Source organism: Leptosomus discolor, chromosome 1 (genome assembly GCF_034619465.1).
Source record: "Leptosomus discolor isolate bLepDis1 chromosome 1, bLepDis1.hap2, whole genome shotgun sequence".
In the NCBI taxonomy this organism is placed as follows: domain Eukaryota; kingdom Metazoa; phylum Chordata; class Aves; order Leptosomiformes; family Leptosomidae; genus Leptosomus; species Leptosomus discolor.
Genome location: NC_141391.1, coordinates 182,434,096 through 182,449,517, shown reverse-complemented (window position 1 = coordinate 182,449,517; position 15,422 = coordinate 182,434,096). Strand labels below are relative to the sequence as shown.

General features: G+C 36.7%; 1 protein-coding gene across 3 annotated transcripts in view; it reads left to right on the top strand.

Moving 5' to 3' along the window:
- USP15 (ubiquitin specific peptidase 15) overlaps nt 1-13,761 on the top strand; it is a 68,329-nt gene extending 54,568 nt beyond the window's left edge. For all 3 annotated transcript variants that reach the window (XM_086480344.1, XM_086480339.1, XM_086480353.1), the window contains 14 exons: nt 2,550-2,723; nt 3,064-3,222; nt 3,918-4,142; nt 5,751-5,834; nt 5,925-6,019; nt 6,198-6,386; nt 7,264-7,379; nt 7,497-7,772; nt 7,891-7,961; nt 8,334-8,449; nt 10,188-10,337; nt 10,741-10,844; nt 11,445-11,533; nt 11,839-13,761. In XM_086480344.1, coding sequence (XP_086336470.1) covers nt 2,550-2,723; nt 3,064-3,222; nt 3,918-4,142; nt 5,751-5,834; nt 5,925-6,019; nt 6,198-6,386; nt 7,264-7,379; nt 7,497-7,772; nt 7,891-7,961; nt 8,334-8,449; nt 10,188-10,337; nt 10,741-10,844; nt 11,445-11,533; nt 11,839-12,024 — 2,034 coding nt within the window. In that variant the 3' untranslated portion in view covers nt 12,025-13,761. The remainder of the gene's footprint in view (nt 1-2,549; nt 2,724-3,063; nt 3,223-3,917; nt 4,143-5,750; nt 5,835-5,924; nt 6,020-6,197; nt 6,387-7,263; nt 7,380-7,496; nt 7,773-7,890; nt 7,962-8,333; nt 8,450-10,187; nt 10,338-10,740; nt 10,845-11,444; nt 11,534-11,838) is intronic.
- The last annotated feature ends 1,661 nt before the right edge of the window (nt 13,762-15,422 follow it).

Below are 15,422 nucleotides of genomic sequence, written 5' to 3'. Positions count from 1 at the left end.
AGGAAACCCAAAAACACTAGGTTGAACAGGACACACAAATCTGATGACTTTGCTGTCTGGTAGGTTGTCGTCATTCTAATAGTTCTTCCCCCCCCCATTGATGCTTTCCATAAGGCTTCCTTGATAACCTACAACATATCACATCATGAGAAAATAATGTAGGCTTCCTTTCAAATTGGCTTCTGGATGCTTTTTTCCCTGTGACTTTAGTCATGACCTTAAATAGTTTTCCATTGTCAGCCTTTTCAAGAAGTAATTTGTAATGTTTGTAATTATTTCGCTTTGTCAGTTGCACTGCAAGGATCAGTGGGTATGTGGCCAACTGTGTTAGTTACTTTAGCAACTACTCTTTTTAAAAGTTGTGGCATCTGATACTTTTGAAAAGATGTTGGCCCTGTATCTCAGAAATTGCCGTGTTCAGGTGGATACTTGCATGTTCCAGTACTACCATCAGTATCATCTTACGTTGGAATGTGGAAATTGTTATAAGGAAAATGGGAAATAATCTGTAATAATCTTCCTGACTTATATATACAAATATAAATTAATATTCTGAGAAAGTGACAAAACTAATATATCAGGTGAAAACTAGAAAAAGAATAGTCTTTTGGTGAAACAACACACTGTCAGCACATTGTGTAGTGCTTGACAAGAACTTATAGAAAAATTTACTAGTTTTGCACTATTTATTTCCTTGTTCTGGAAATTCCTTATGCTAAGCTGATCAGCTGAACTGGTTTGATCTCCTAAACCAGCCCAAAAATAATCCAGAAGAAAAGTGAGGAAGAAAAATAGGATTTTGACAGTCTAGTGAGGTATGTTTATTGTGCAATCAGATGAGGATCAGCAGAGAAGGGGCAGGACTTCTTTGGGCAGTGGGATTTGTCACATCACTCAGAGTGAACGTGAAATTTTACTTAAAGTGTAGTTTTATTTATAGTTAGTTCAGCGTGGTTTGCACTGTATCGTTTCTGGGTATCTGGTGGAACTGGGTCATCCATCCGTTCATTTAGGTTGGTGCTAAAAATACTCTCGTGAAAACACTGATTGGGACTTCAGTATGGATTTAAGAGACTGAGCGTTCCTCCTCTTAGCTGCATGGATCAGTTCAGAACTGACAACATGGATCTGTGAGGCGGGGAGGGCTTGAGATCACCGCTATTAGGAGTAAAAGCTCTTTGCCATGTAGCAAGAGAAAAATGAGCATTCTTCAACCCTCAGTGTCCAAAAGGGCCTGTAACATCAGGATGTTTTTTGCAATGTTGTTAGCTCATGAAAGCTTTACGTTAGGAGGGAGAGAAAGAAAGGAGTGCAATATAGGCATGAAACTCAGCTCTCTACAGCATATGACTAGTTTTGCCTTGTAATATTACACAGATATGGTAGGCAGAAATAGGAATAACTTTTTTGCCCCATTTGGTAAAGTTGTAATTCTTCCAGTCTCAATTGTTACATCTTACACAGTAGCATATGTGGAGCTGAAATACTTGTTCTTCCCCTTGTTTGCAGAGAGGCAGATGAGACTGATGAAATACTTGACCTTTCTTGCAGTCTTTAATAGAGGAAAGAATGCAGAAAAGCTTGTAATATTTAATGAAGAAACTTTGCTAAATCCATATGCTAAGGTGTGAGGATCGTTTCTGAGTGATGGAAAAGGTTTTGTTTAAAGTTTGGAGAGTGAGGAGTGGCACACACAAATTCAAAGTTGTTTCCTCAAATTGCAAATCATCCTTCGTGATTACATCCTGCTATCTCTTAAGTGCTGACAGAAGAGACTAGTACAGCGGATAAGTCATTGTCTCAGTCTAAACCAAGGCCCTTGCTTTCCTTGAACTAATTTCAGCTCTAAACAGCTTCACAGAATTTAAAAGAACGTTAAAGAAGGGCTGCACCAATTCTGATTCAGGGTCTAGTCCGTCTAGCATAGGTTGCTGTCTTCAACAGCATCCATAAGCAGATGCCTAGGAAGAGAAGGAATAGGGCAAGCATCCTCACCTTCCCTTCCCTCCCACCCCTGCCAAAAATATCTCTCTGTTTTCAGCAATTTTCTGCTCACATGTTGTTCTGAATGTGATGTAATTTAATTTAATAAGCCCTGTTGGCGCTCCTTCCGAGTACCTATGCAGTCTCTCCTTGAGGCCCTGTAAACTTTATGCATCTATAACAACTTTCAGCAAGCAGAAAGCTACTACTGGTGTATCAAGAACCACCTTCTTCTGTTTATTTTGAACCTTGATACCAGTTGTGTTGTCACACTGTGGTTGGCTGGACTACTATGTCTGATTATAATAATAATAATAAATAAATTCTGACATAAAGCTTTTGAAAAATATTATCTGTGCGTAACTTGTAATGATAGCTGCAGCCACTCTTGGGGTAAAACCATAATTTGTTTCTGGAAAAGACTTTATTTTTTTTTTTCCGCCTTGCAGGCACTAGGCAGTACAGTTTAAAAGTATTGTTCGTGGCTGCTCTAACAAAGTTCAAACATTCTTTGTTTAGAATTAAGTCGAGTCACTGTTCTAAAAATTCTGTATTTCTGTTTACAGTGTCTGAGCAACACACCTCCTCTTACAGAATACTTCCTCAATGATAAATACCAAGAAGAGCTGAATTTTGACAATCCTTTAGGAATGAGAGGTGAAATCGCAAAATCTTATGCAGAGCTTATCAAGCAAATGTGGTCAGGAAAATACAGCTATGTTACCCCAAGAGCATTTAAGGTCAGTAAGGAATTTTAACCTGAACGTACACGGTCGGTTTTGGTTTTGTACTTTAAGTATACAAAACTTATGGAAATATGCAAGAGTAAGAATTTGAAGTAATAGTCATCAGTATGCAGTCCATTCATTTAACTGTTAAAATATTTGGATGTATATTTAAATAAGTGTCAACTGTTTGTGTGTTTTGGTCTTTGAGAATTAGTTTTGGCTTCCTGTCTCCATTGAAAAGCTTGTATTTTGTGACTTTGTAAGTTTTACTTTTTCAACTTTCTGCTGCATCATCTCAGAAGTGTATTTGCTGTATAACAGTTAAGGGATGAGAAGTATTTATTTTTTTTAGACACAAGTGGGACGATTTGCACCACAGTTTTCTGGTTATCAGCAACAAGATTGTCAAGAGCTACTGGCTTTTCTCTTGGATGGATTGCATGAGGATTTGAATCGAATTAGGAAAAAGCCTTACATTCAGTTAAAGGATGCAGACGGGAGACCAGACAAGGTAGTGCTTTTAGTGTTGATCATCTTCATTGTAGTCAAGGCTATACATTGCAAGATAATTTCTATGTGATTGTGCACTGGGAGATTGGGACACTGATCATGTGTTGCTTTTTCTGGGAGAGATTTCAGAATATAAGCCAAGACCTTAAAATGAAGATCTTGTTCAAGTACCTGTGTGAATTTCTGTTTATTTGTAGGATAATTGTGGGGGTGGGAGGGTGTTAAAGCTTTGTTAAGACTTCCTTCAATTCAATGCTGAGTTCAGTTGGAAAAACAATTTCCGTTCTGCTGTGCTTTTATTCTTATATCTACAGTATGCTGCGTTCTGTCGCTTTCTGGTACTATTACTTTAGGGAAACTCTTCTAGCATTGAGCTACAGGGATATAGATAATGTTGTTAGGAGTATGAGTTACTTCAGATGGAATTTTTGGTTTTATTTGCTTTTATCTTGCCCCAAGACACTTGAAGTCACTCTCAGACTGTGCAATACCACTAATAGAATCTCTGTCCTAGGAAAAGCATACAACTTTTAACCTGCAGTCCTGATAGTAGTAACATACCTTACAGGGTCCTTTGGAGTGAGATTTCTGTGTTTAGGTGGTAACTGAGAATGTTCTATCAAGTACTCCTACTAATAATTCTCACTATTCATTTTCTACTACTTTGTCATAACCCAGGTCATGCTTTAATTACAGGTGGTTGCTGAAGAAGCCTGGGAAAACCATTTAAAAAGAAATGATTCCATCATTGTAGATATATTTCATGGCCTTTTTAAATCCACCCTAGTTTGTCCTGAGTGTGCTAAGATATCTGTAACCTTTGATCCTTTTTGTTACTTGACACTTCCATTACCCATGAAAAAAGAACGCACTTTGGAAGTTTATTTAGTTAGAATGGATCCACTTGCAAAGCCTATGCAGGTAAGCCTCTTAGTTTATGTACAAAACTCATAATTCATGTGGTATTAACAATGAACTTAGGTTCCTTTCCTTTTTTTAAATGTGTAAATACAATGAGCAAATCCAGCAAGCTTGAGTTTTCCGGTATGTGTTCTGAATTCCCACTTAGCCTGGGGAAGACTATGTATACCTTCTTAGATTTCTGTCAGTTTCAAGGAAGGTATTTATCACTTCTTTATGGTTGGTTCTTAATCTTTAAAATGTATGCTGTCCTCAGTTTTTATTTTAGTGTTGCTATAATGAATTTGCATGGTTGTAAACAAAAACCCAAATAATTATACACTTAGGCCAGACTTAATTCCTCGGTTTCTTAGCCTCAAAGGCAAATGTCGGTAATAAGTGATGCAAAAAACCCACATGACTAAATATATTAGGTAGTCCTGAATTCTTCTGTGCTATCACTTAATAGTCAAAAGGAGAAATTTCTTTGTAAAGAGTATCTCTCTTGACTCTCTTAGGAAGGATGGTATTCTACACCTTTAGAATGGCATGAAGAAATGGACATAGGTTATGGTAACAAAATCATGATTGAATGGTTCTAGCTCTACTGTATGGGGTAAGCAAGGGCAGGTGAAACAAGTAAGACATGGGCAGTTAGACAGACTTGCAGAAACGCTTTAACACCTTAAATCAGAGTACTATGAGAAGGAAAGTGGGGGGAAAGGGAGTTTTCTCAAAGGCAATATGAATTAAGGAAGTCAAAGATAAAGGGACATGTATTAACTAAAGGGAGATGAGCCTGCTAGAAATTTAATTATTTGTGAGAACAGCTTTGCACAGGGGACACACAGTAGCTGAAGATGACCCTGTATGGCCTGCAAGATGTTTATGCGGGAATTAAGAGTTTGGGAAGAACCCTATGAGTTCAGTAGAGCTTTTTTATGTCTGAATAACTATATGACTTAAGGAGATACCAAACACATGCTGTACTTGGCAATTAATTACAAAGTTATAATACCTTATTTCTAATTAATCTTGTCTTTATTTATTATGCAAGTAACAGGTAAGAGTCCTGTGTGGAGTTGCAGTACAAACTGCAGGTGTACTGCACTAAGGAGAGCCACAGAGAGGTTGTTTTTGACTGTTAATCATCAGGTTCTCTCTCTGCATGTGAAATTAGAATTCAGTCTTTATTGCCTGCTGCTACTTTTTTTCCCCAGTAGTACTTTATAAACAACTTGTGTTGTATTCCAAACTTCAGAATCTGGTCAATAGCATGCATACCATTTAAATGCGTAAATAAGTAGGTGCTGTTGGATATAAATCTGAGTAATTGATGCTGTTAGTCGTCTTAGGGAAAAAGTAAAATAACATTTTAAAAAGCATTGTATAAACTAATAAGTGTAGTGTTCAAAGTCTGTGTGTTTGTATGGGTAGAGTAGGGAAGGTAACTACTACGTTTTCAGCAGCTTTTGGAATTTGCATTAGTTGAATTACACACTTTACACCTTAAGTTCAGGAATCTGAAAGAAGTACATGAAGTGTGCTGAACACGTGATAAGTTGTTTGTGTTTTTTCTCATGCATATTTGTTCTCTGAAGAAATTAAAGTGACATTTTCTTTTTTTAGTACAAAGTAGTTGTTCCCAAAATTGGAAATATATTGGATCTTTGCACAGCATTGTCAGCTTTGTCTGGTGTTGCTGCAGATAAGGTAAGAGTGATTTCTTGTATGAAGCACCACGATGAACATTTTAACATCTATTAACCTGATTTAATGATGTATACTCCATTTTCTTTTTAGATGATTGTTACCGATATATACAATCACAGGTTCCACAGGATATTTGGCATGGATGAAAATTTAAGTAGTATTATGGAGCGTGATGACATTTATGTGTAAGTACAAATAACATACTTGATGTCTCTTTGCAGTTTGTTTAGTTACTTGCAAAAGATTAAAACCTAGACATAAGATAAAGTCAAATCTTGGGGGGTTTATTAATTTCTAATTTTTCCGCTTTGTAGCCGTTTAAATAACATCTGTCCTTTGTCTTTCTGATTGTTCTTCTTTTAGATTTGAAATTGCTATCAATAGAACAGAAGATACAGAACAAGTTATAATTCCTGTTTGTTTAAGGGAAAAGTGCAGGCACACTAGCTACAGCCATAGTAGTTCTTCACTGTTTGGTCAACCTTTTCTCATAGCAGTGCCTAGAAACAACACTGAAGACAAATTGTATAACCTGCTGCTGCTAAGAATGTGGTAAGGTTATTATTGAAAGAAAAGCATGTTTGTTGTGAATAATGCTAATAGTTGGAATGAGTAGTCGCTTATTTATACATGCCTTGCTAGCGAACTGGCTAGATTTGAGTACTTAATCTTTTATTTGCTTTCTGTTAAGTGTATTAGATTAAAGTTTTAGCCACTTAAGATGTGAATATAGTGTATTTTAATTTGATTTTTTTGTTGGCATGACCTCATCCAAAAATTATTTGAGAAGACAGTAGAGAGTCAATCTGTATTGTCAGTTTTGGGGAATTCATTCTGCTGTATACGTAGGTGTTTGTTAGGGCTTGGTGAAATGGAAACATTTTACCAATTATTCTGCTGCAGTTATACCTTGTATATAGTTACGTAACTGTATAGTTACAATATCTACTATACAAGTTTATGTACCAATTTATGTTGTGAAGCTACATGGTAGACACTTTCTGAAACTGGACTGGAGTAAGTGCCGTTATGTGGAAGAAATCAGAATTACATAACCTCAAGTTTAAGTTTATGCCTCATTGTCTGTTGATGTGAACTTCTCTGTAAGTGAACCCATATATTTTTTTGTGTAAAAATATAATTAATGAACAGTTAAAGTGATTTCCAGACAAACTGAGACAAATACCAAGAATCAAGTTGTATAAAATCTAGTAACTGCCAAAAACAGAAGATCATTGAGCAGAATTTCAGATGTGCCTGTAACAGTAGCCATGTTAGGCAATAAAACTGTTAATTCTGAATAAAAAGGAGTGCAGGAATACAGTACACTAGAAAGGATTTGCTGTAACTGTTTAATTATCTGCCTTGAACAATGTGACTATTTAAAAATCCATTGATTCTAACTGTTGCTTTCATTTGTTGTGTTCAGCCGATATGTAAAAACATGCACTGAAAGTGAAGACACTGAAGGATCCCTACACTGCTGTAAGGACCATGGTATCAATGGTAATGGCCCAAATGGAATACATGAAGAAGGATCTCCAAGTAAGACTGGATGCCTACACTTTTTTAGTGTTTTGTGTTCAATTTGAAACGGAAGCTAATTCAGTAGTGTCTTCAACTGTTGTTATTTCTTCCTTGTTGCGCTTTCGATTGTTTCAGGTGAAATGGAAACAGATGAACAAGATGACGAATCCAGCCAGGATCAGGAACTTCCTTCAGAGAATGAAAACAGCCAGTCAGAAGACTCAGTTGGAGGTGACAATGACTCTGAAAATGGATTATGTACTGAGGATACTTGCAAAACTCAACCACTTATGGGACACAAAAAGCGACTGTTTACATTCCAGTTCAATAATTTAGGCAATACTGACATAAACTACATCAAAGATGATACCAGGCATATTAGATTTGATGATAGGCAACCTAGGCTTGACGGTAAGTCATGGGGAACAGGTTGGGCAGCTTTTGATTCTGGAGAGTGTTTGCCCAAAGTTAATACAATTTCTTGTAAAGCAAGAAATAATATTAAGAGAAAACATGTTTTTAATCTTAGAAAGATCTTTCCTTGCTTTGGATTGGGATCCTGAATTGAAGAAGAGATATTTTGATGACAGTGCAGCAGAGGTAAGCTATTTATGTTGCTCCCCTTTCCAGCACTAATAAAACTTTAATGTGAAAAATACAACTTCGTTAATGTGACATAGGGCGTTGTAAGTCTTCAAAAGAAGAAGCTTATATGTCTTCCCCCCACGCACATTATTCGTAGTAAATACGTTGTCATAAATAAACTTCATTTACACATCTAATTAATTAGCAAATCTGAGGCTTACTAATTTGGAATTAAATCTGAAGCTGTGAAAACTTTTTTGCTTGAATGGTTTCTGATCAGTTTTTCCATATATAGGAGCTTTGTAGTTACTGTTTGTAGTAAGACGACATCACTAAAATCAGTTTTGTTTCATTTGTTCTCTTAACTCAAGAAATACTTCTCTTTAGGATTTTGAAAAACATGAAAGTGTGGAATATAAGCCTCCCAAAAAGCCTTTTGTGAAATTAAAAGATTGCATTGAGCTGTTCACAACAAAGGAAAAACTAGGTGCTGAAGACCCATGGTAAGGACAAAAAATTAAAATGGATATGTTCTATGGTGTATTTCTCAAAATGTAATCAAAAACAGACTTGAACATTAACAGAAATGATTAATTGATTTCTTAATGGTGTTTTTGAATATTGTCAAACGTAGTTGACAATTCTCAAAATGTTTTCTATTTTGATCTATTGCTTAACTAAAATTGTTACCATATACAGAAGGTTATGTTTGTATGGGAGACAGTTAATGCATTCAGAATTAGGAGGAAGGGTAGATCCATAAAATATTCTAGTCTGTGAACTGTGATCCACAGTGAGTGAATAATACTGTGCCGAATTGTATGCAGCGATTTGAACAAATATTCCTTTTTGTGAGATGAGAAAGGCTGGTGCATGCTGAAGTTTTTTTATGCAAATAACATAACTTGCCTTACATTGATATATGAAATAGGGATGTGCTTAAACAACAGGTTTGTGGGATGGGCGGTGTCTGTGGTCAACAGAACCTCTCAAATTCATGTTCCAACCATTAAGGTTTTGGCAGAGACTTTATTCTGATTCATGATTCTTCCAAATTATGACTTGAAATCACATCTGAATATTCATAATTACAGGCTGTTCCCATAAGGTCCTTCTCCAGGAATTTTCTAGCAGATAAGAATCCTTCAGCAATACCTGAAGCTCAGAATGAAGTTTGAAAAAGGGGTCTGCCACTTTTTCTTTTGTGGATACTTAAAAGTTTTGGAGCCTTCCAAACTTTTTCACCAGAGATCCTCTTCATCTGGGCAGGGGAGAGGGCTGACTTAGAAGTTCTCGCTTTTTTCTGGGTTGGCTAGATTATACAGCACTGGGTAGGCTGTTGGAGATACCGTATAATTCAAGCATGGTGAAGTGCTTCCATTTTTGCAGCACATTTTATGAAGAGTATTTAAACTACAAAATACAACTACTGCTGGAGTCAAGCCATGGCTACCAGATACATGTCACCAGAGTTCATTTATCACAGTCTTTCTTCATTTGTCAGGTCTTCACAGGTCTAATCTACGAGAGCTCATCATCCCTAGTCCAACAATATTTGTATTCCAGATATTCTAAGCCAACTGGGAAAACAGTTCTTCAGTTACAGCCCGCTCTTACAGTTCTCCTAATTCCTTGTCTTTAACCAATGTTGCGATGTAAAAACACTTGTGCAGTCTTTTTTTAAGTAGAGCTCATCTCTTTTTACTAGATCTTTACCTGCTGGATACCAAGATGTAGAATATGCACAGACCACAAAGAGTTGCTTCCATCCATTGTTCGTTCTTACCTTCCTCACCAAGCCGTAGTTCTTGACAGGCTCAAGTATGCATTGCAGGGAGCGGAAGTTTTTGAGTCACAGCCTGTTTAGTCCTTGCCTACTAGCAAGGCAAGGGTTTTTAGTGAGGAGTTTTTTCAAGTTCCAGTAGTCACTGTTACCTGGTTTTAGTGGTAGGTGGGATGGCATGGGAGATGGATGAATTCAGAAATTGAAACTTGGAAGAACCACAGTTGTGTTTAAAAAGCTGTCGAGCTTCACTGCGAGCACGTTTGCACACTTGCACCTCACGTGTTAAACTGGAAGGGGTATCAGTGGCATTAGTAACAGAAGATGGAACATGTGTGTGCGTTTCAGCTTTTGCTCGTTTAGTTCCTCCCATGTTACTGGCTGTCTCTATGGTAATGTGTTTTAAGGGACATACCTGCTGCAGTTATTTAAAATCTTTTTTTTTTTTTTCCTTTTAGGTATTGTCCAAACTGTAAAGAACATCAGCAAGCCACCAAGAAGTTAGACTTGTGGTCACTGCCCCCTGTTCTGGTAGTTCATCTAAAACGCTTTTCCTACAGCAGATATATGAGGGACAAATTGGATACATTGGTTGACTTTCCAATAAAGTAAGAAACCTGAATATTTTGGTGCTAGAACTGCAAAAGTTAGTGTGAGACTAGGGCACATGTTTAATCCTGCAATTATGTGAATCTGATGACAAAATGCTTGTTTGTGAAAAGTACGAACTTGGAATAATAACGATAGTAGATTAGTATGGAAGAGCTCTGTGAGTAGTTTTGGCTAAGATTACTGGGTCCTGTTCCGCTCCTCACAGAGTGAAATAGATGCACTGCCAGTGTAGTCGGGCGTATGTGTTTTTTGTGGGGAACGTAAAATAAAGGGCTCAACGACCACTAAAATGCAAAATGGTTAAAAATATTATTAACGTGACCTTCTTTTGGTTGTTTCTTTGTGTTTTGTTTTTTTTTGTGTGTGTGGGTTTTGTTTTGTTTTTGTTTTTTTAAACAGTGACTTGGACATGTCAGAGTTCCTTATTAATCCCAATGCAGGGCCTTGCCGCTACAACTTGATTGCTGTCTCCAACCACTATGGAGGAATGGGAGGAGGGCATTGTAAGTTCATTTCAAATACCATCATTCTACGTGTCAGCTTTCTTTCCATGTTTATTTTGATTTAAGAACTGATCACTTGGAATCAATGACATTTTTTACTGGTTGAGGGACAATTTTTTTAATTACCTCGAAATGCTTTCGCAAGTATTCTAACACAAAAAATCTATATGAAATGAGCTTTCAAGGATAATTGCAGGTTCTTTTATACCTCCAGGTATTCATGTTCTGAAAAGAGAAAACATAAGAGCTCCATAAGAGCTACTGTACTCTTACAACTGATTGTGTCTTACTTGTCTGTATTTTTGTGCATTTTGCATCTCCTTGAAAGAAGAGAGAAAAACGAAAAAGTGGCTGAGGGATTTTATTTTGACTCTCCTTGCTTACTATACATTCTGTACATTCTCACTATACGTTTAGAAGGGCAACGTTACTGGTTAAGCTTTGCGTAGAAAAAAAAAAGGTGTGAAAGTATGAGTCTAATAGTGATAACAGGTTTTAGTTAGTTAAATGTCAAGTGTTTGACAGTAACGCTTTAGCAACTGGTTGTATTACACCTATGAAAATACAAAGTCCTTAGACACTGTACTTTTTTTGTCCTAGATACTGCTTTTGCAAAAAATAAGGATGATGGAAAATGGTACTACTTTGATGACAGTAGCGTGTCCACTGCGTGTGAGGACCAGATAGTGGCAAGTAGCTTTTGCATTTCTAAAATTGGGACTGTTGGTGGTGATTCCTCCTTGAGGGAATAAAAATGAAGAGTAAATCAGGAACCTTGCAGTAAATTTATAGGTAGTAGTTTGTGTTCTTTCAAAGGACAGTACAAAACAAAAATGGTTTGCTCCGATGTTTGAAAATAACTTGTATGAAGGTGTTGGATTTCTTTGTAATTCTACCTTGTAGACTTGGAACCAGGAAAAAAAAAAAGGACAGCTTGGATTGTAACTGTTTTGTCTGGAGCCTCATGAACATGTTGCACTTCTCTCTTTTACAGTCCAAAGCGGCGTATGTGCTCTTCTACCAGAGACAGGACACAATCAGTGGAACTGGCTTTTTCCCTCTTGACCGGGAAACTAAACAAGGTGCTTCAGCTGCCACAGGCATCCCACTAGAAAGTGATGAAGACAGCAATGAAAATGATAACGATATAGAAAATGAAAATTGTATGCACACTAACTAATGGAAGAACTAGAAGCCATAAAAGAGACTTTCTTACTGGGGATACCCATTGAAAGAGTGAAATTGCCCACCAAATTGAGAATAAAAATCTGAGATGGGGAATTTCAGATAACAGAATGTAAATCTTTATTACATTTTAACATGTGCAGTACTTGAAGTGAAACAATAAAAACTTAAACAGAAATTGTCTCTAATGCATTTACAGTCTTGTATTCACAAGCTATATATAGGAAATCACAAATAAACCCCTTTTAAGTTTTCTGCTGCTGTTCTGATGGATTACGTTTTCTTTTGTTTTGGATGTGACTTAATAACTAAAATGTTAAATCTATGGACTTCTGGCATTTATTTTCTTAGTACTGCAAGAATACTACTGCCAAGTCTAGTTTCTGGATGAATATATACATGTTCCTTAGGCTGTCACACAGACTACAAGTAAAAATGTCATAAATATACAAGCAGTAGTTTTCTTGAAACAGCAAATTTATGTTTCTCCCTACTTTTTTTTTTTTTTTTTTAATTTGGTCACAATAGAAGAAATAGCTTGAAAAGGTGTTTTAACCTTTTGTGATATAGTTGAGCATCCAGAATATTATGTTCATCTTACGGCTGCTTTGGAACAGGTTCTGGATTTCATGCTGCATTAACAAAAAGTTTCTCAATTAAATGTAAGTATCCTTTGTTGCTTGTTGGAATCTACTCTGCAGACATAATTCCTGTTACCTTGCTAATAAGACATGCATCAATTTAATCTGGCGTCAGTCCAAAATTTAAAACCGTGCTCTAAGTTCTCTCTCCCCAGTTTCTGTAGTTTGACAGCTTGCAAACTACTCTGTAATAGGGTCAGAGTTAATAGTATTCTGTATCCATAGTAATGACTGTGTATTGGGCTTAGATGAGAATTTTTTCGATATAACCTGCCTTTAAACTATTGAACAAAACTACTTTAAAGGTAGGCCTGTTAATTTTCTTCGTGTGTTCCTGATGGAATTCACCATAGCCTTACAGCAGATCTGAACAGGTAACTCATTATAAGAGAATTGGCATTTGCATGTTCGAGTCAGAACCTGTACAGTGTATAAGGCTTCAGACTTTGAATTGGATTTTAGTTAACTATGTTCAGGGGTCCAGGATGCCAAAATAAGTGTGACAGTTTGAAGCATTTTTTTAATTTGCTGCTTTCCCTCTGATCTAGTTGGAAGAATGTATTGTTGATTTGTATACAATACTGCCTTTGAGAGGGGCTTTTAAGTGCGGGGGCACACTTCACATATCTACTACCTGGAGAGTTGCTTCGTGTCCCACTGTTTAAACAAATAATTAAAAAAAAAAAAAAAAAAGAAAAAGAAAAAAGCAAAAAGTATGATGTTCTTCACTTGAACTAATCAAATACAATAGGTTATAAATTGTGTATTGTAAATAAAAGTTCACTCTGTGAGTGCACATTTTGGTAAATTATTTATTTATGTTAGCATTAAAGTTTAAAAAAATTGCATTTGACCAGGATATAAATGAGGTATGTTGGACATGGCTTTGCTTTATACCTTGATATTAAAACTGGTGTTTCATCCTGGTATTTTAAAGCTGCTTTGAGGTTGTTTTTTTTTTTTTTTAAATGTAAACTAACCTCCTGCATGACAGAGGTTAAAATTTTGTCTGCACTTGAGTTCACTTGGGTTTACATTTGAAATGCGCATGTTTATTTATACAGATTTCAATAAAGCTATTCAAGGCCTTATTTAGAGTGTTTGTGTAATGGTAGTCTTTGTCTGAGACTTACATTGTCGGTTACAAAATGGCTATTTAATGACCAACACAGAATAAGATTAATAGTATTTCCAGAAGTTAGTATATACAAAAGGGATTCTGTCCTGTCGGTGTCTGGCTCTAAAAACATTTATAAGGCTGCGAAAAGAAAGGCTTATTGCCATAAAAAACTATTACATGTTTTTTAGAATACTGATAGAGCAATAATTATTCAAATGGAAAGATACCAACTCTGAGATGGTTGATGAAATGAGGCAATATATTTAAGATTAGACAAACTGATATGGTGAGGGGGAAAAGCTACAAGCTTTTGGCTTAAACCCTTGTATTTAGGTGTGGAATACAGTAACCCAGTACAACTCGCTTATTTGAATGAGACCACTTGAGAGATGAGATTTATCTGTGGAGTAGAGGACATAATCCTAGAGAAGCGCATCATCTCTTGGAGTAACAGACACGAAGAGCCCCGCTACATTGGTACTCCCATTGGTTTTCCCATCTCATACTAGCCTAGAACTTGCTTGGAAAAATCACAAAGGAGCAAAGGATCTGGTTTGACTCAGGAAAGTCTCACTTTGGAGTTTGTAGATCAGAGCTTTAACATCTCAGTCTCCTGACGCACTTCATTCTCCCTTTGAAAATGCAGATACATATACGTGTATGGGATCTTTTATTTGAAGGAATGTACTTACCTACTAATAGTTGGATCATCCAGATAGAGTTTAAAAGGGTATTGATCAAAGTAACATTTAGTTAGGAAAAGATTATATAGGTAGTTTCTAATTTTTTTGTTATTGTTAATTTGGCTTCCAGGATTACACACACTGAGTTTGTGTAATAGGCTTCCTAATCAGATATAAAAATCGGTAACGTTTCTTCATGACTGTCTCAAAGGTTCCTCGGAATTTAGCCAAGTTGTGAGTTTCGTAGAACAATTACATACTCACACATAAGATACCGTAATTCATCCAGTGTGGACATGCTTAAAAACTACAGAAAGCATATTACTCTTCACAGTGTCTATCAAAAGTTATTGTCACTGAACTAGTCATTTATATAGAGAAGAAAGAGGGTCCTAACATCTCTTTTTATGAATCAGATCTGATAAAAACCTACAGTATGCTCTCTTTTTTTCGGTGATACTAACAGCAAGATTTTTGATGGCTATAAGTATCAGCATAAACCCCAAAGTGGTAAGACACAGTTAACCTTGTTAATGGGCGAGTCACAGAAACAAAACAGAGTAGGAGGCAGAAGACAGCTTGCAATTCCCAGTTACTCCGTGGATTTTGTGACAGCAATACGTCATTTAAAGCCTGTCTGGGAGAGGAGAGGGGAAGAGGTACTGCCCAGGACCTCTTGGTTTAGGTGGCTTCAGACAGCGTTCTGGATACTTCCGTTCCCTCATCTCCGCTATTGTCAAAGTCCTACCTGCCTTCACGGCACACTGAAGTGAAGCTCGCAACTTACCATTGAGATGACAGACGAGAAAAGCTGTCAGGTATTACCCTGCCAGATGAGGTAGAAACATCTCCTGCATCTACACCTAGTTGCTAATGGGAAGGCCACAACCCCTTCTGGCTTTCCCAGCGAGTTAGCACTGTGTTATCGAGCGCAGTGTATTTTTTAGGT